Below are 21538 nucleotides of genomic sequence, written 5' to 3' on the forward strand. Positions count from 1 at the left end.
AGAGAGAGAACGAAAGAAAGAGGGAGAAGGAGGGAAGGAAATAGGAAGGGAGGGATAATAGTAACATCAACATTTTATGCATTAAATAATCAAAATAAGTTATTCTCCATCTATTATAAACAGTAAATATAGACCCCTAAATCTCACTGTCGTGTGCATGATTGTAAAGTACAGGGTTGCAAAGCTATATACAAAACACTTTTTATCAGACGATATTTACATTAGTTAGGACCGACAGAAGAATTCTAAGACCTTTCCCTACATTTGTAGCTTTGCCGTAGGGAAAGACTGTGCTGCTTGTACCCTGCTCATTATACACTGCTGATTCTTTCACTAACCACGCTGGAGGGATTAACTGGGAGCTCCAAATTCTCCACTTGCATCTCTATACCGGGCTCACTGTCATCAGCTTTCTTAAGCACAGGTTCGTTGGTATGCCGGTAAATGTTAACGTTAAGCTCTCTCCCTGACAAAGCAGTAGCGGCCACCCTGGGCATCTGTCTCACCGGAGGTTTCTTTTCTGCCTTATAATTGCAGCGCAGATAGTTAGAGAAAGCCCTTCGGTAAATTTTGTTGAAAAGCGTGTACACCAGAGGGTTAATTCCTGAACAGACGTAGCCAATCCAAACAAACACATTCAGAAGCTTTTCCATGAGCTTTTGGTTACAGGCCTTCCCGCACAGAACCGACAGAATATTGGTAATGAAAAACGGGCACCACATAACCAGAAACACAAAGAAAACAATGCCGAGCACTTTGGACGCTTTCCGTTCATTGTTGATGGCTTGCATGGTGCCCCTGGGGCGTCGCTCTTTCTTCTTCCTTTGGCGTGGGTTCCCGTCCTGGTGAGGGTTGGCCGGATTCTCTTCCTCCGCAGCGTTCCTCTTGCACCACTTCAGAAAGTTCCAGTTTATTCCAGGCGGTTCCTGGATGTGGCCGTGCAGTAACATCAGAGCTTGCCGGCGAAGAACGTAGATCGTCAGGCAGTACGTAATCACCATGATCGTCAACGGGATGAAGAACGCGACGAAGGACCCAATGAGAACGAAATTCGGGTCGTTCAGCACGCAGGTGGTGTTGTTGACGAACACTTTCTCTTCATCTCTCAGTCCGATCACTGGGATAGGAACTGACACACCTAAAGGGACGACAAGGACAACAGAAGGTAGGATACAGTTATAGCACAGCTGAAGGACTGAACAGGTTTGTGCAGTGGCATACATTCAACTGTATTGTACCGAAGAAAATTCAGAACTGGCATTTGTTGAAAGCTATTCATGGCATAAGCTGATAGTCACAGGAAAGAGTTGAGGTGTGACCTCAGAGGATGACCATTTCTTTTAGGCTAGGAATGCCTTCTCCCCCAAGTTCTGTAGAAGGTGAGGGATTCCCATCATTGCTCGTGTGTAAGAGTGGATTGTGTGTGCTTTGTTTCATTTCCCGTTCCTAGAACTGTCCTGGCTCACACGAGGCGCTCAATAAATAATTGTTGAATGAATGAATACATTACAGCGAGACTCAACGGCATTAATAAATTCACTGTTTTTTTTTTTTTGTTTTGTTTTGTTTTGTTTTTTTGCCTATCGTCTTCTACATGCAGTAAAAATGATGTGTGCACCACCTAGATGAGGAACCATGCCTTATAAGGGTCGGCTGGGCTGAGTTTGAGATGAGTTTTTAGCCGACAGAGTCTCTTTCGACGCCTTTCTTTTTTGAGGAAAGAGTTTAAGAGGAGGAAATTTTATGTGAGTCCTTCGGAGCCAGAGTTCTGGTTACTAGAGATGGAGAGGACAGCGGGGCCCTCAGCCCTGCTGCAGGGACTAGATCTGAGCACTGTCCAGAAATAATAATTTCTAGGCAGAAACTGACAGAACTCTCTTTTTAGCAAGAGTCCTTCCTGAGTCACTGGGCATAAGCAACCCATTTTAAGGGCAGGAGACAGAGCAAAATAAAGAGCTGGGAGAGATGCAGTATCCCCATTTGTGTGTGGAATTTCAAGCATTTCTGTCTTGATTTGTTTTGATTTTTAAGAATACCAAGAGGTCGTTCTTGGAGGCATGCACCTCCATTAATAAATAAGCTCACTGGCGGAAAATAGCAATGAGGAGGTGGGAGCAGAAGGGGGTCTGGTGCCTCACTCTAAGGGAGAAACGTGGAAATTTTCAGAAATCGCCTGGTAGATCTTGAAGAGATCCCACATCCATAGGATAACTTGCAAGTAAAATTCAAATGTAAAGTTAATTTATTCTCCCTTGTGTCCCCAGGAAGGTGGAGCCTGGACAAAGTCCGATTGTACTTTTAGGAATCTATCAGAGATTGTTATTAGGAATCCTGGGTTGGTGGGTATTCACTATGAGCTGTGAGCAGAGACAGAAGTGCACACTCAGAGCTCAGAGATTGCTGCTGGCTTTAGGGAACACATGGAGAACTGTGACAAATCTGAAAGTGAAAATCCTTTTTTTTTTAATTTGAAGATTTTATTTGACAGAGAGCGAGAGCGAGAGTGAGAACAAGCCGGGCGAGCAACCGAAAGAGAGGGAGAAGCAGGCTCCCCACTAAGCAGGGCTCAAATCCAGGACCCTGGGATCATGACCTGAGCCAAAGGCAGACATTTAACCGACTAAGTCACCCAGCTGTCCCTACATTTCTTTTTTTCTTTTTTTTTTTTTTTTTCTTTATATTTTTTAAAGATTTATTTATTTATTTATTTGACAGAGAGAGATCACAAGTAGGCAGAGAGGCAGGCAGAGAGAGAGAGAGAGGGAAGCAGGCTCCCTGCTGAGCAGAGAGCCCGATGCGGGACTCGATCCCAGGACACTGAGATCATGACCTGAGCCGAAGGCAGTGGCTTAACCCACTGAGCCACCCAGGTGCCCTGTCCCTACATTTCTTAAGTTTTAAAAAGTCAGTTAAGAAGGCTGCCAGCTTGTTCTAACATTAGAACCTTCATCCCAAAAGTCATAAATATAAGGGAGTCTTTAGAAAGAGTGTGTATCAGGCTTGCCTGAAGGAAGTCAGTATTGACTTATCTTCAATGAAATGTTTTAGTGAAGGGTTAGGCTGCAGGAAGTTTTCCAGAATTAAGGAAGCGAGTAGGGAATTAAGAAAGGAGGGAAGGGCTTCTTCAAAACATAATTTACAAGAGAAAAAAAAAATTAGAATGAGTACCTCCAAGTTAAGAGAGACTTAAAATACCTATTAAGCAATTACAATATGTGGCTCTTATAATCTTGATGCCAACCAACTTTGAACAATTTTCATGACACAGCTGGAAATTCTGAATAATGACTGGCTTTTTGCTGATATTAAATAATTATCATTAATTAATTTTTAAGAAAGCTGTTGATTTTGTGGTTATGTAGAAAAATATATGTTATATTTTATATATACATGATATATATGTATACATGATACATATTTTATATATACATGATGAAATATTTATGAAGTATTATGGCGTCTGGAGTTTATTTCAAAATAATATGGGAAGGAGAAATAGATAGAAGTAGGAATGAAACAAGGCAGTACATAAATTGGTAAAGCTTAGAGTTGGATGATACATAATGGGTTTTTATTATGTAATTGTACCTACATTTGTCATCTTTGAAAGCCTCCCTAACAAAAGTTTAATAATATTTTAAAAGAGAAAAAGATGAAGAAAAGAGAAAAAGAAAAATATTTTAAAAGAGAAAAAGAAGACCTAGAGGTCCTTTCTGAAGCAGGCAATAAAATCACTGCTAGATCTCAGATCATAAAGTTCTCCAGGACTTACTCTCCACTGCTGACCTTGGAAGTGATTACTTTTAGAGCAACGGACTTGGAGTTCTGTATAGAAACACTCACCACTTCGATACAATTGGAGGAAAGAAGGCCATTTTTTGCCAAAGAGCTGGTAGAAAAACTCATACTTTCCTCAGGATCCTATGGCAAGACCAGAGAGGGGTGTGGGAACATTTGGGTATAGGAACATTCCCTTCCAAACTCTCCCCTTCTCCTAACCCCTAGCCATGTGGGAACTAAAGACTTGGTCTGGGGATATTGCATTCTTTTTTGGAGGAGTCCTGATAAGTACAGGCAAGCCTACACTCAGGAAACAAGTGCTAGAGTGGAGATTCCGTTCCCTACAGGAAATACTGCACAATGTTCTAGAGCGACCTGAAGTTTCTGAAGGCCTTACACACCGACCGGAAGAGAAGAGCCCAGCTCTGCAGTGGGATTGGCTTGTTGCTGTTAAAATCTTTACCCATTTTCCTAAGGGACTCTGGGGCCTGAAAGTAGGCCTGTGTCAAAGGATAACAAAAGACTGACTCTGGATGAGCTGAAGGTGTTATTAGATATGTGAGTTCAATTTTATCCATGGCACCTATTTGTATAGTTTTATATACATTGAGTAAAGAATGATTCCAAAGTTGCCTTTTGCTGAGTCTGTCTTATGTTCCAGGCACTGAGCCATGTGTATCACTGACATTATAGATGTAAACTGTACTATCTCAATTTGGTTAAAGACTATGTAATACAGATTTTAGTCTAGTAGCTTAACCCCTTTACCAAATTTATGCCATTATTAATTTTCTTTTTCTTTTCCTTCTTTCTTTCTTTTTTTTTTTTTTTAAAGAAACCATGAATGCAGTCAACAAAACAAGAAGAAACTCAAGATTTTTTGACACTATCTGGAAATTATAAATAATAGCAACAAATGAAGCAGCATTAATAACGATATATATTGCATGGATTATCTTATTTAGTACTTTAGAAAATTAAAGGTATATGTCAGCGGTTCTCAAAGTGTAGTTCAAGGACCCTGGGGGGCTGCTGAGGCTCTTTTAGAGGGTTTGCTAGATTTCCTTTTTCCAACTATTTGTCTTTAAAACTGCATTTTCCTCATAAACTTTAACTGAAACAACAAATCACAAGTTGAATGCAGATACAGATTTGAGAATTCAACTGCGTTTCCATAAAACTAAACATTAAAGAGATTTTCAAAATTGTAAAATATTGTTTTCATAAAAATGTTCTCTTAACATTAAGTGGGTTCATTTTATTTAAAATGAAATGATTCATAAATAGTTAAAACATTTCTCAGTTTTAATTTCAAATACAGCAAATATCGATAGGTATAATCCACGTACACAGAAGCTTTTTGGGGTCTTCAGTCATTTTGAAAATTATGAAGGAGTCCTGATACCATTGCATTTGAGAACTGCTCTTCTACATTAATAGACGAAGTTATTTCAACATTAGAGCATTAAGTTCAGCAAATGAGTAAAGTCTTTATCAATATTTTAAATTTGTCAACCAGTAGAAGAAATTCCGGTAATATTATAATGTCAGGTAAATATAAAGCAACATCAATAATAGCAGCATACTACATGCACTACCTTATTCATTCTTATAAAAATTCTGAAATTCACATGATATTTGGTGAAGTAAACTTCAGAAAAATTAAGTAATTTTGATAGGTATATTTGGAACATTCTTTGATATTTTTAAAACCTTTGAGTTGCCCGAGGAGAAAGTGCAAAAATGAACTACCATAGAAAATACCAGGTATACATCATAATTGAAGTAATGATAACTACATTTTACTGGGTGCTTCTTAATTTGTCATGCACTGAGTCAAGTATTTTATGATTATTATGTAGTTTCATAAATTATCTTACTCAATCCAGACAAAATATTGAAAGAAGGAATTATTAACTAGAATCACTTAAAGTTTCTGAAATTAACTTCATTGAATCTTTATCAGTCTTTCTTAGAATTTTAGAAGCAACAAAAATAAATTATAATTCATGTTCTGCTGAAAATATCAAGTACCACTTCAACCAATAAGCAGTCATTTTGCATGCATTATCTCATTTAGTTCTCAAATAACCCCGAAAAGTGATTATTATTTATTAAGATTACTTAAACTCAGAAATAAAAATACGTTCAATAAACTTATGTCTTAGCACTTTAGAAATAATCATGAACAGTTATCGTTTAAGTCTTTATTGAAAATATCATGAGTTACTAGTAGTACTACTACAACTACGACTACTATGACTACGACTACTATTATGACTATGACCAGTACTGCTACTGCTGCTACTCCTCTTCCTATTGTTCGTTGAGTACTCCCTGACTCTGCTACTTTATCTGCATCACATACTTTACATGCATTATCTCATTCCAGCCTTATAAAAGCCATGAAATAGCCTGGTAAGGTTATTTACTTCAGGTCAGGCAATTAAATCCAGAAAATATATAAAGATGTTCACATTGTTTCTTAAAGCCTCGAATTCAGGCAACACAGATCAATTCTCTTCAAACTCTCTGATGATAATGTCATATGCCAAGAATCCTTAGATGCGCATTTCTTTCAGATTTCAACATCTTTGAAAACATGGTGTGTCTTATGAATGGAAGTCTCTTACAATCACTGTTGGCCAGCCCCCAGTCCCTACATAGTTGTTATTGCCAGTACATGTGAGAACCTGTTCTGGAAAACTTCTTTTGATCTCTTCCAGTAAAAAAATTATGAGCAGCAATTTTTTTTTTTTTGCATCAAAATTTGCGAAATGGATATCAGCGGCATGGTAGTAATTCAGTGTGAATGAAGAATTATGTCAAAACAGTTAACAGGATGGAACATTCTGAAGGCATCCTCAATAGTGTCAAATGCCACAGAGAGGTCTAGATTAAAAAATTTCCTAGATTAAATTTCTAGATTAAAAAAAATCCCTAGATTAAAAAAAATTTCCTCTGTCTTTGAAAATGAGAAGTTCACTGGTGATTATAGAGAGAACAATTAGAGTGGAGTAGTGAAGACAGGAAACAGATTGCCAGGAAATGAATAATAAATGGTGATACAAAGGGGAGGGAGAGATTATAGAATAAATTTCCTGGAACAAATTGGCCAACATAAAAATGCAAGCGTTCTTCTAAACTGCCGGGCTATCTTGAGTAATACAACACCTTACTAAAACTGAAGGGCAATCTCAAAGGTACCTATTTTTATGGTAGTTTATGCTTTCTGTACTGGGAAATGGATTTCCTTTATGAATGCAAATTTCCTTTACAAAAGGGTAACTTTTAAGGTATTTTTATGGTATGGAAGTTTTCATGGAAAAATTTTTTTCGAAGACACCTAGGAGGACCACACAATGTCAAACACATGCATGGTTCCTAGCCTCATGGAGCAGTAAGTGAATCTCTTGCATATGGGAGTCGATAGCAGAGGATGAAGGAACTATGTTCAGAGAAGAACGTAGAACATGAAACAATGCGAACTGTGTTGCCTTCCTTCTCAGGTGATAAACTGTGGCAGAGTTGTGGAGAGAAGCATTGCGCATTCTTTGGCAAATATATCAGTATGATGTTTGGGCAGTGAGAATGTTAAGAAATTCAGAGTCAGGTTCAGAGTCAACTTTGAACTTCAAAGAGTTTGTAGGTTTAAGAAGAGTAGTGACATAGGCATGTGTGAAGAAGGGATAGTAGGGGTAAGAGGAAGAACTTAAATAACTGAAGAAAGTTGAACTAAAAGAGGAAGACTATAAGCAAGGAGAGCAAGGGAAGACAGTCCACGAGCTAACAAGATGAATGTTCAGGATTTGTAAGATACACTTGGAAGAGAATCTGTGAAGAGGTGAGTGGAGAAGGTCTTAGTATTTAACGACAGTACAGCTGAGGGCATGAAAAAGTGAAATTGGAGGTAGTGCTGAAATATGACCACATTACTACTGAGAAGTAGTAGAATAGGCCACCCCAAAATATGCCTCTTTGGCATAAAGATTATTTTGAGTTGGTTTTGTCGAGAAATTGCAAACACAGGGAAAGCTCTGAAAACAATGTAGGAGTTACCCTTTTGTAAAGGAAATTTGCATTCATAAAGGAAATCTATTTCCCAGTACAGACAGCATTTTCCTATCTGTACAAGGAAGAGAATGACTAACTCAAGAGAGGAGACAAGTTTATTAATGGAGAAGACACCCAGTTAAATCTGCATAACAAATCTTACCCTTGTTTATTGTGCTTTTCCTAGTAATCTCCTTTAACTGGTCTCCTCCCAACCAACATCTTTGTTTGTTGTTAGCTGAAGATGATATTTAAGGTGGTGGCTTGCACGACCTGAAGAAGTTACTCAGCTTTTTTTTTTTGGGGGGGGGGGTATATCCCTTGTGTACAGGAAGTATTTACATATTATTAAATGTCTGTTTTTCACTTGTTAATCTGTCTTCTATTATTGGAGGTCTAAGTTAAGACCTCAGAAAGTAGATGGAAAATCATTTCTCCTTCCTGCATTATTCACAAACTAATAATGTTTGAGAAAACTAAGATTATATTTAAGATTATATTCAACATTAATGAAGATCAATAATGTGCTTCCACGTTATGGCTGAAAGCTAGTAGAATGGGAGAACTTAAAAATGCAAAAAAGAAAGGTAACGGATGATGGAATAAGGTCCCTGAGGAGGCAAAGTCAGAAACAATTGAAAGAATTACACTAGGAATTAAGAATGGCTGTTATTTTCTATTAGAAGAGATGGTAGTATGAATGGGTTGTAGAAATTATCAAGGCCTCCATGAAAAGGTAAAAGAGGGATAAATAGAAATGAGAACTAACTGGTAGATGGCAAAAGAGCAGAACTGCACAAAATGATTGAAGTGGGTATTTGTTAATTCTGTGAAGCAATGAGAAAAGAGAGTGAATGCAGATAGGTGAATGTAGATAGTAAGCTTTTCTTAAAAATAAAATCAGACAGTTGAACACTCTTATATGCTACTGGGAAAATATTCAGAAGAGAGTTTGGAGGTTCAGGAAAAAGAGAGAAAGAGAGAGAGAGAGAATGAATGGGCAATGAAACAGGCTCTGAGAACCTGAGAATAAATGGACATCTGGGTCCCCAGGCAGAAAGTCAAGACTTGGTAGAAGGTGGCCTCAGTTCTTTTGTAACAGATAAGAAAGATATTATTATGCAAGGGAAAGAAGAGTCTAAATAAAGTGAAAAGTAGAAAGGATTAAGGGAAATAAACCAACTTTTGAGATATTTAGGAAGTTTCATTTATAAGACATAGTGAGTGATTGGATATGGCATGTGAGAGAGAAGGAAGAGTCAATAAGTAATCACAGGTTTCTTATTTGTGTCCTTGGGTAGATGGGGTTGCTGTGAAGCATAGGAACATAGAAGAAGGAGCAAGATTGTGGCAGGAAAGGTAATGGACTCTGGATTGTGTTATGTTAGAAGTGCTTGTTGAGGACCAATATGAAATTCTGCGTGAATATAGGTGTTTGGAACTCAGGATCTAGGTGTGAGCTGGGGAAAGGATCTTTCTTATAAGGAGAAATTACAAGGTCATGATCTTTTGAGGAGAACTTTTGTGGAAAGAAGAAGGATCAGAAAAGAATGTAGGGCAAGGCTTCTAAACCTTTTTGTAAGTATAGACCTCCTGTCAGTATAATGTTTTTGAATGGATTAAACAACACAGGGAATTGCAAAAAAAAAAAAAAAAAAGAAAAAAAAAAAACAAAAAACACAGAGAAATGCCAAAAAAAAAAAAAAAAAGGAAAAAATCCCCCCACCAAAATTATTCTGACATTTTTCTATCAAACATTAAAGACAAACTTTAAGAACAGTAATATATGTGTTTTTAAATTAACACATCAAATATCAAGTTCTAGCGGTGGATCTAATAGCTACTCAAATTTTGAAATAGTCACCAAAATAGTCAGACCTTATCATAGGTCAAGATATATGCCAGAACTGAATGTGATTTTTAATTGTCTTTGATTCTTCTTGGTGATAATAATACAGACACTGCAAATTACTATTATGGTTCATTGCCTACATTTGTAATTGGAGTTAATCCCAAATTTCAGTTATGGGTTAGTTAAAATAAAGATGTTAATGTTTTTCAACATCGGACTTTAGAAATTTCCAGCTACAGTCATGATGCAGTAGCTGGTATAAAATTAGACTTAACATCTTGCTATTAACAACTATTTTTTTTTAAAGATTTTATTTATTTGACAGATCACAAGTAGGCAGAGAGGCAGGCAGAGAGAGAGGAGGAAGCAGGCTCCCCATGGAGCAGAGAGCCTGATGCTCAATCCCAGGACCCTGGGATCATGACCTGAGCCAAAGGCAGAGGCTTTAACCCACTGAGCCACCCAGGCGCCCCTTGCTATTAACAACTATTAAAACTGTTAAAAAAAAAAAAAGACTATCATTTTCTAATAATGGTGGAGTAGCTTATAGAAGGCCTATACTCTTGCTAATAACAACCATAAATTGTGAACAAAATTTTAAAAACTCAACATTTGAAGGTACATAGGGGTGAGCAAAAAAACATGTAGAAAATATAGAAGACTCAGCCATTGAATGAGAGAATCATGTTGCTTGAATTCCAAATTTATATGTCTCCTCCCCTGAGGGCTTCTCCAGCAAGGAGGTTACACTTCAGGTTACACTTCAGAGGAGAAAGTTGCTATCTATGGGCTGTTCATTGAGGGGCTGCTCAACAGTCAGTTTAGTACCTGACTCTTGGTTTTGGCTGAAGTGGTTGTGATCTCAGGGTCGTGATCTGGGGGGGGGGGGGGTGGTCATGAAATTGGGCCCTGTGTTGGGCTCCGTGCTGGGCACAGAGTCTGCTTAACATTCTCTCTCCCTTTGCCCCTCCCACTCATGTGCTCTCTCTCTCTCTCTCTCTCTAATAAATAAATAAGTCTTTTTTCAATATATAAAAAGAGAAGTTACATGTGTAACTGAGTTGCAGAGTAAGAGAATAGCATTAAGATCTGAGAGAACAGCTAGGATTTGAAGAGGGCAGTCAGTGACAGGACAAATCACCGGGAGGAGAGGTTTTAAAATATCTGTAGAAAGTTCCCTCCACTTCTTTCTTTACACCTGAATTCTTTATGTGTGAGATTTGTAAGGAACTCATGGAACAAGCAATATTTGAAAGGATGAAAGTATTTAATAGAGATTTCTTTTTTTTTTTTTTTAATTCTTTTTTTTTTTATTGTTTTTAAAGATTTTATTTATTTATTCGACAGAGAGAGATGACAAGCAGGCAGAGAGGCAGGAAGAGAGAGAGGAGGAAGCAGGCTCTCCACCGAGCAGAGAGCCCGATGCGGGGCTCGATCCCAGGACCCTGAGATCATGACCTGAGCTGAAAGCAGCGGCTTAACCCACTGAGCCACCCAGGCACCCCTTTAATAGAGATTTCAACAGTTGTCTATGGCAGAGTAAACAAAGTTGGGAGTTTGCATCACACCATTAGAAAAGCTTAGTAAATACCTTGGCCATTCATTTATACTCGGAGCATACCTTGGGAAACAAACAAACCAACCAGTTTCTTAGGACTAAGGGAGTCATAAGAACTGGAAACAAGAGCTTTTAAATCCCAGAACCCACCATAAGAAACAAAAAAACAATGCTTCTATAAGAGTATATTTATAAAATTACTAGATATACAAAGAAACAAAAAAAGTGACCCATAATAAAGAGGAAAATAAGTACATAGAAACAGACCCACACATGATCCAGATATTGAAATTAACAAAGGTTTTAACTGGGATACATGTCTTAATAATTTACCAGAAAATATAGAAATGTATTGGTAGATGTGAAAATTTCAGGATAGATGTGGAAACTAAAGAAAAGAGGAAATCCTGCAACTAAAAAAATTCATTATTTAAAATTAAGAAAACACATTGGATGGGATTAATAGTAGAAACAATGATCAATGAACTTCAAGTAGGTCAATGCATATCATTTAAACTGAAGCACAATTTAAACAAAAGATTTTAAAAAATTGGACTCATGTTTCCAGCCATGATAGAGTTCTTGGTACCAGAGTTGCCATCCTGCCAAAAACAGCTATAAAATTAAACAGAAACACACACACACACACACACACACATATATCTATGATAAAAAAAATATATATAAAGTATATATATATTTCAAGCATTTGGAAATGATTTGTGTAGGACTATGCTTTTTAAGATAAGGGAAACAAATGAGATAGTGCTATATTCACCCTTTCCCTCTCTGTCTGGAGACAATTTCTTGACTGTGGCACAGGGAAGAAAGCCCAAGCAGGGATTGTCTGTCCTGCTGAACTAAGGAAAAAGAGGTCAGCATTCAGGACTCCCCAAACACCTGGAATTTCCTGAGCAAGGTGTAAGAGAAGAGAGAGCTCTGCAGAAGGAGAGACCAAGAAGTATTTGTGAGCAGAAACTCCAGGTACATGGTTGAGAGCTGGTTATGTAGTGAGATTCCATAAAGCCTAGAAGTGAGTGGCAGTGATGAGGACAAGAATAGGACAAATATACTAGAGGTTAAACAGTTCTAAAAGTTAGAATCTGGCCCTACCAGAATGAAGAGACCACATTTTCCATCATTAACATCTTGAGGATTCAGCTGAAACAAAAGAAAGTATATACTTAGTGGTAAGGATCATGTCCCTAAAAGATGCACCTTAGTAAAACTTAAAACCAAACCTGAATAGAGTCAAGAAAAACAGAAGGAAATTCATAGCATGCCAGCCTGAAATTTAATACTCTTTAAAAGAAAACAACACCTCCTGAACTTTTTGTAATATCTACAGTGCCCATTATAAAATAAAAGTTGGATATGAAGAAATAGGAAATTATGATAATAATCATAAAAAAGCAATCAATGAAAACCACCTACCATTGGAATTATCAGAAAAGAATTTGCAGCAACTATTACAAAATAAAGATGTTGAAGGACTTAAAGCCAAATATGGTCCCAATGAATGAAAAGATACTGGCTCTTGACAGAGAAATGTAAATTATAAGAAAGAATGGAATGGAAGCTTTGGAACTATGAGGTAAAATATATGAATGAAAACTAAACTGGACAAGTTTTACAGATGATTGGCGATGACAGAAGAAGGGAATTACAAACCTAAAGACACTCGTAAAAATTAATTGGAAGAGGCTGAGGGAGTGAAGGAAGATGGGGGCATAGTCGGAGGACCCTAGGCTTGCCTCATCCCTCGGACATAGCTAGATGACTATCAGATCATTCCGAATACTCAAGAAGTTGATGTGAGGACTGACAGAACAAACTGCACAACTAGAGGGAGAGAAGAGGCCACATGGAGGAAGGTAAGAAGTGCAGAGACATGGTTTGGAGGAGATACAGATCACACGTGCTGTGGAAGGGAGGGAGTGGTGGTCATGGAGAAAGGTGAGAGAGAAGGAGGAGAGAGGGAACAAACAGGGATCGCCATAAGGAGAACAATTCTCCAAAGCCACTGGCTGGGAAAAAGAGATGGGCTAATTTTCCAGAGTTTTTGCAACCAGCAGGGCTCAAGGAGTGGAATTTTAGAGGTCAGCACGCTTTGCCAAGATAGAGCCTGGTGGGTGCTGCCCTACTTCTGGAAAGAAGGTAGGTGAGCAACACTGGGGCAGATGGCACGATCTGAGGATCACCAGTGGAACATGGAGAGAGACTGTTGGCTCTTTTTGGAGCTTATCTGTGAGAGCTGGCATTCACAGAGATGCCTCTCTGGGAATAAAGGAGTCAGTGGGCACTGTTTCCCTCACCTGCTTCTCAGCATAGGTGCAGAGACACCTGCTAAGGGGAGCTAACCCAGACATTGGCTGTTTAGCTAGCTTGCTCCAATTCCCATGCCCACGCACCCTGGCATGACCACCCTTCTTGGTCAAACCTGTATTTATCTCAGCACAACAGGACCCTCCCCCAGGCAACCAGTGCGGGTCCCCACCACAGCATATCCCTAAACTTTGGAGTTTTAAAAGTCAGCAGACTTGGCTGGGATAGAGCCCAAGGGGCACTGCACTGCTCCAGGCAGGCAAGCAACTTGGAGACAGACTGCTTGAAAACAACCATCTTAAAATGCTTAGGAGGCATGACGGGATATTGCTTGCTTTTCTGGGAGCACTTTCCTGAGAACAGCAAGCATGACAGCCCTCTCTAGAGACAAAGGAGCAGCCTGGTGCCATTTTCCTTCTTTGCCCCTCAGTATAAACCAGCTTCAGTAAACAGCACAGTGCCAACACTGGATGCTTAATCTGCTTACACCAAGGTCTGTCCCCCGCTGTGTTCTGTTGGTACTGTTTCTCTCAGACAAGAATGCCTACAGACCAGCACAGCAGGCCTCTTTCCCAGAAGACCAGCATAAACTCCCGCACCCACCTTGTTTTCTGATCATACAATAATGCAAGGCTTTATTTCTACAGGAAGTAGCATCAGGTGTCATGTAACAAGCAGACCAGAGCATGCCTACTTGAAACCTGCCACGCTCTGGCCTAGGTCCAGTACTGACCACTGTAAGCAAGGACAAACTCTGAAGACAACTGACCTGAGGGAAAGAGCTTCCCAAACATGGCAGCTGAGTACATGAAGCACATACCAGAGACACTCTCTGAAGCCCCAGTACCTGGACACCATATGACCTTTTCTTAACAAATCCATTACTTTCAGGAGCAGGAAACAAATCAGGCTTTTCTAACACAAAAAAGAAGATAGAGACTTAGCCAAAATACCAAGAGAAGAATTCATCCCAAAAGAAAGAACAAGAGAAGTTCACTGCCAGAGAGCTAATTGAAACAGATATAAGTAATATGCTTGCTTGAGAATTTACAGCAACAATTATAAGGATACCGGGTGGGCTTAAGAGAAACATGTAAGACATCAGGGAGACTCTTAACACAGAGACAAGGAGTTAAAAAAGAGTAAGAATTAAAAATACAGAATTAAAAATAACCGAGATTTGAAACTGCCAGAATGTAATGACCACAAGGTGGAAGAATCAGAGGAATGAATAAGTGGTATAGAAATAGAATAATGGAAAATAATGAAGCTGAACAAAAGAGAGAAAGAAGAATTATGGATCATGAGAATAGACTTAGGGAACTCAGTGACTCCATCAAATGTAACATTTGTATCATAGAAGTCCAACAGGAAGAGAGAGGAAAGGGAGTATAAGGTTTATTTGAGGAAATAATAGCTGAAAATTTTCCTAATCTGGAGAAGGAAACAGACATCCAAGTCCAGGAGGCATGTTGAACTCCTAGCAAAATCAACAAAAGCAAGCCAACACCAAGACATATTGCAGTTGAATTTGCAAAACATAGTGATAGAGGAAAAACTTAAAAGCAGCAAGACAAAGGAAGTCCTTAACTTACAAGAGAAGACCCATAAGGCTAGCTGCAGATCTCCACAAAAATTTGTAAGAAGTTTTTGAAAGAAGCTCCATAAATCTTGACAAGCCTGAAGGGAGTGGCATGATATATTCAATGTGCTGAATGGGAAAAATCTATAGCCAAGAATACTCTATCCAGCAAAGCTATAGTTCAGAATAAGTGAGCTAAAGAGTTTCCCAGACAAAAACTAAAGGAGTTTGTGATCACTAAACCAGGCCTGCAAGAAAGATTTTTTAAAAATATTTATTTATTTATTTGAGAGAGAGCACAAGAGAGCAGGGGGAAGGGAAAAGCAGAGAGAGAGAGAGATAGATAGATAGAGAAAATCTCCAGCAGATACCCTGTTAAGCACAAAGCCTGACACAGGGCTTGATCCCAAGATCTCATGACCCTGAGATCATGACCTAAGCTGAAACCAAGAGTTGGATGCTCAACTGACTGAGCCACCCAGGCACCCCTGCAAAAAATATTAAAGAGGACTCTTTGAGAAGGAAAGAAGGAACAAAAGTGACAAATACTAGAAAAGAACAGAGAAAATCTCCAGAAACAACCACAAAATAAACAATAAAATGGCACTAAATACACATCTATCAATAATCACTCTGAATGTAAATGGACTAAGTGCTCCAATCAAAAGACATGCAGGGTCAGAATGGATTAAATTTAAAGAAAGAACCATTGATATACTGCTTCCAAAAGACTCATTTTAGACCTAAGGACATCTACAGATAGAAAGTGAGGGGCTGGAGAAACATTAATCATGCCAATGGAAGTCAAAAGAAAGAGTAGCAATACTTACATCAGACAAAATAGATGTTTAAAACAAAGACTGTAACAAGAGGTGAAGAAGGACATTATATCATAATTAAGGGGTCTATCCCACAAGAAGATCTAACAATTTTAAATATTTATGCCCCCAACTTGGGAACACCCAAATATATAAATCAGTTCAACATAAAGAAACTCATTGATAATAATACAATAAAAGTAGGGGACTTTAACACCCCATTTACAAAAGTGGACACATCATCCAAACAGAAAATTAACAAGGAAAAATGGCTTTGAGTGACACACTAGACCAGGTAAACTTTAAAAAAAAAAAAAAAAAAAAAGATTTTATTTATTTATTTGGTAAAGAGAGAGGTCACAACTAGGCAGAGAGGCAGGCAGAGAGGGAAAAGCAGACTCCCTGCTGAGCCGAGGGTCCGAGAGTCAGAAAGTCTGATGTGGGGCTCGATCCCAGGACCCTGAGCTGAAGGCAGAGACTTAACCCATTGAACCACCCAGGCACCCCAGACCAGATAGACTTAACAGATAAATCCAGAACATTTCATCCTAAAGCCCTAGAGTATACATTCTTCTCAAGTGCACATGGAACATTCTCCAGAACAGATCCCACAATGGGTCACAAATCAGCCCTCAACAAATACAAATAGATTCAGATCACAGCATGCATCTTTTCTGAATGCTATGAAACTTGAAGTCAATCACAAGAAAAAAAAAATTGGAAAGACCACAAATACATGGAGGTTAAGCAATATGCTACTAAAGAATGAATGGCTCAACTAGGAAATCAAAGAAATAATAATAATAAAAATGTACATGGAAACAAATGAAAATGAAAACATGACAGTCCAAAACCTTTGGGATGCAGCAAAAGCTGTCATATGAGGGAAGTATATAGGGGTGCCTGGGTGGCTCAATGGGTTAAGCCTCTGCCTTCAGCTCAGGTCATGTTCCCAGGGTCCTGGGATCAAGCCCCATATCAGACTCTGCTCAGCAGAGAGCCTGCTTCCACCTCTCTGTCTGCCTGCCTCTCTGCCTACTTGTGTTCTCTCTCTCTGTGTCAAATAAATAAATAAAATCTGTAAAAAAAAAAAAAAAAGAGGGAAGTATATAACAGTACAGACCTACCTCTAGAAGTAAGAAAAACCAAATAAACAACCTAACTTTACACCTAAAGGAGCTACTAAAAGAACAACAAATGAAGCCTAACCTAGCAGAAGAGGGGAAATAATAGAGATTAGAACAAAAATAAATGATATAGAAAATAAAAACAGTAGAACAGATCAAGGAAACCAGGAGTTAGTTCTTTGAGAATATTAATAAAATTGATAAGCCCCTAGCCAGGCTTATCAAAATGAAAGAGAAAGGATCCAAATAAATAAAATCACAAATAAGAGAGAAGAGATTACAATCAACACCATGGAAATACAATTATAAGACAATATTATGAAGAACTATATGCCAACAAATTAGACAATCTAGAAGAAATGCATGAATTCTTAGAAACACATAAACTACCAAAATTGAAAAAGAAGAAATAAAAGAACTGAACATACTGATAACCAGCAAAGAAATTATTTCAGTAATAAAAATATCTCCCAACAGGGCAGCTGGGTGGCTCAGTGGGTTAAAGCCTCTGCCTTCAGCTCAGGTCATGATCCCAGGGTCCTGGGATCGAGCCCCGCATAAGGCTTTCTGCTCAGCAGGGAGCCTGCCTCCCTTCCTCTCTCTCTCTGCCTGCCTCTCTGCCTACTTGTGATCAATGTCTGTCAAATAAATAAATAAACAAAATCTAAAAAAAAAAAAAAATCCCCCAACAAACAGAAATCCAAGGCCAGACAGCTTCCCAAAGGAATTCTACCAAACATTTAAGAAAGTTAATACTTATTCTTCTCAAACTATTCTTTTTTTTTTTTAAACTATTTTATTTATTTATTTGACAGAGAAAGACACACAGAGGGAATACAGCAGTGGGGAGCAGGAGAGGGAGAAGCGGGCTTCCCACCGAGCAGGGAGCCCGATGTGGGCCTTGATCCCAGGACCCTGGGATCATGACCTGAGCCGAAGACAGCCGCTTAATGACTGAGCCACCCAGGTGCCCTCAAACTATTCTAAAAAATAGAAATAGGGGGCACCTGGGTGGCTCAGTGGTTAAGTCTCTGCCTTTGGCTCAGGTCGTGATCTCAGGGTCCTGGGATTGAGCCCCGCATCGGGCTCTCTGCTTGGCAGGGAGCCTGCTTCCCCCGCCCCCCCACCGCCTGCCTCTCTGACTACTTGTGATCTCTGTAAAATAAATAAATAAAATCTTAAAACAAAAAAATGGAAGGACAACTTCTATATGTATTCTATGAAGACAGTATTACCCTGATTCCAAAACCAGACAAAAACCCCACTAAAAAAGAGAAACTCAGGCCAATATCCTTAATGAACATGGATGCAAAGATTCTCAACAAAATATTAGCAAATTGAATCCAATAGTACATTAAAAGAATCATTCACCACGATCAAGTGGGATTTATTCCTGGGCTGCTAAGGTGATTCAATATTCACAAATTAATCAATGTCATACACCACATTAATAAAAGAAAGGGTAAGAGCCATGTGATCCTCTCAATAAGTGCAGAAAAACATCTGACAATGTGCAACATTCGTTCATGATAAAAACCCTCAACAAACTGAGTATAGAGGGAACATCCCTTAACATAATAAAAGCCATATATGAAATACCCATAGCTAAAATCATCCTCAACAGGGAAAAACTGAAAGCTTTTATTCTACAGTCAGGAACAAGACAAGGATGTCCACTCTCACCACTGTTATTTAACATAGTACTGGAAGTTTTGCCATAATAATCAGACAACAACAACAACAAAAATAAAAGTCATCCAAATCAGCAAGGAAGAAGTCAAACTTTCATGATTTGCAGGTGACACAATATTCTATGTAGAAAACATGAAATACTCCACCAAAAAATTGCTAGAACTGATACACAACTTCAGGGGACTTGCAAGATACAAAATCAATGTACAGAAATTTGTTGCATTTGTATACACAAATAATGAAGTAGCAGAAAGAGAAATCAAGGAATCAATCCCCTTTATAATTTCACCAAAACCCACAAGATACCTAGGGATGAACCTAACCAAAGAGGTAAAAGATCTGTACTCTGAAAACTATTAAACATTGATGAAATAAATTGAAGATGATCCAAAGAAATCAAAGACATTCCATGCTCATGGATTGGAAGAATGAAGATTGTTAACATGTCTATACTACCCAAAGCAACCTACACATTTAATTCAACCCCTATCAAAATAGCTCCTACATTTTTCACAGAGATAGAAAAATCCTAAAATTTGTATGGAACCACTAAAGACTCTGAAAAGCCAAAAGGAATGTTGAAAAAGAAAACCAAAGCTGGTAGCATCACAATTCCAGACTTCAAGCTCTATTACAAAGCTAGCTGTGATCATCAAGACAGTATGGTACTGGAACAAGAACAGACACACAGATCAATGGAACAGAATAGAAAGTCCAGAAATGGACCCACAACTCTATGGTCAACTAATCTTTGGCAAAGAAGGAAAGAATACACAATAGAAAAAAAGACAGTCTTTTCAACAAAAGGTGCTGGGAAAATTGGACAGCAACATGCAAAAGAATGAAACTGGACCACTTTCTTACACCATACACAAAAATACATTCAAAATGGATGAAAGACCTCAATGTGACACAGGAATCCATCAAAATCCCATAGGAGAACAGAAGCAGGAATCTCTTTAACATTGGCCATAGCAACTTCTTACTAGATATGTCTCCCAAGGCAAGGGAAGTAAAAGCAAAAATAAACTATTGGGATTTCACCAAAATAAAAAGCTCTGTATGGTGAAGAAAACAGTGAACAAAAATAAAAGGCAACCTACAGAATGAGAGATGATGATTGCTCAAAACATATCTGATAAAAGGTTAGTATCCAAAATATATAAAGAACTAATACAACTGAACATCCCCCCCCAAAAAACCCAGTTAACAAATGGGCAGAAGACTTGAATAGACATTTTTCCAAAGAAGACATCCAGATGGCCAGCCTACATATGAAAAGATGCTCAGTATTATTGACCATCAGGGAAATACAAATCAAAACTATGAGATATGACCTCACACCAGTCAGAATGGCTAAAATTAACAAAACAGAAAACAACAGGTGTTGGAGGGGATGTGGAGAAAGTGGAACCCTCTTGCACTATTGGTGGGAATGCAAACTGGTGCAGTCACTCTGAAAACCAGTATGGAGTTTTCTCAAAAAGTTAAAAGTAGAACTACCCTATGATCTAGAAATTGCCCAAAGGATATACAAATACTGATTTGAAGGGATACATTCTCCCTGATGTTGATAGCAGCATTATCAGCAATAGCCAAATTATGGAAAGAGCCCAAATGTCCATCAACTGATAACTGGATAAAGAAGTGGTATATATGCACAATGGAATATTATTCAGTCCCCCAAAAGAATGGAATCTTGCTATTTGCAAGGATATGTACAGAGCCAATGAGTATTATGGTTAGTGAACTAAGTCAGTCAGAGGAAGGCAAATACCATATAATTTCATTCATATGTGGAAATTTAAGAAACAGACATGGGGGGAAAAAAAGAGATACAAACCAAGAAACAGACACTTAACTACCTACAGAGAACAAACTGAGAGAGACAGGCAGTGGGAAGGGTTAAATAAGTGATGGGGATTAAGAAAGGCACTAAGATGGGGCCTGGGTGGCTCAGTGGGTTAAAGCCTCTGCCTTCTGCTCAGGTCATGATCCCAGGGTCCTGGGACCGAGCCCCATGTCGGGCTCTCTGCTCAGTGCAGAGCCTGCTTCCTCCTCTTTCTCTGCCTGCCTCTCTGCCTACTTGTGATCTCTCTCTGTCAAATAAATAAATAAAAATTAAAAAAAACAAAAGAAAGGCACTAAGATGAGCACTGAATGTTGTATCTAAATGAGGAATCACTAAATTCTATTCCTGAAATTGGTATTACAGTATGTTAACTAACTGGAATCTAAATAAAAACTTGAAAAAAAAAATAAGTGGAAAAACAAAGTATTTTATAAACTTTAGACTTTCATTGACTTATGGAGCAATATAAAGCACTCTAACACACATGTAATAAGAATCTCAGAAGAAGAGGAGAAATAATGGGGCAGGAAGATATTTGAGGAGATAATGGTAAAAATTCCCTAAATTTGGCAAAAAGTATCAATCTATAGATATATATAGATATATGCAATCTATAGATATATGCAACTCAACAAGACTTGAGTGTAATAAATTTGAAGAAAACAAATCCTAAGCATATTATAAACTAACTACTTCTAAACAATATATATATAATAAATCTAAAGGCAAGAGAAAAATAACACATTTCACAGAGAGGATTAATATAGAAATGTCCAAAGACTTCACATCAGATACTATAGAAGGCAAACGATAATAAAAGTGCCTTTAAATAGAACAAAGTAAAAACAAAACAAACCTGTCAAGCCAGAATTTTATGAAGGTAAAATTAAGACATTTTC

The 21538-nt window shown here is 38.2% G+C and overlaps 1 protein-coding gene across 1 annotated transcript in view; it reads right to left on the reverse strand.

Moving 5' to 3' along the window:
- Positions 1 to 213: 213 nt before the first annotated feature.
- Positions 214 to 21538, reverse strand: part of HTR2C (5-hydroxytryptamine receptor 2C) — a 156901-nt gene continuing 135576 nt past the window's right edge. The window contains exon 4 of the mRNA XM_059385128.1: positions 214 to 1138. Within this exon, the coding sequence (XP_059241111.1) occupies positions 312 to 1138 (827 nt within the window). The 3' untranslated portion in view covers positions 214 to 311. The remainder of the gene's footprint in view (positions 1139 to 21538) is intronic.

This window comes from Mustela nigripes, chromosome X, assembly GCF_022355385.1.
Source record: "Mustela nigripes isolate SB6536 chromosome X, MUSNIG.SB6536, whole genome shotgun sequence".
In the NCBI taxonomy this organism is placed as follows: Eukaryota; Metazoa; Chordata; class Mammalia; order Carnivora; family Mustelidae; genus Mustela; species Mustela nigripes.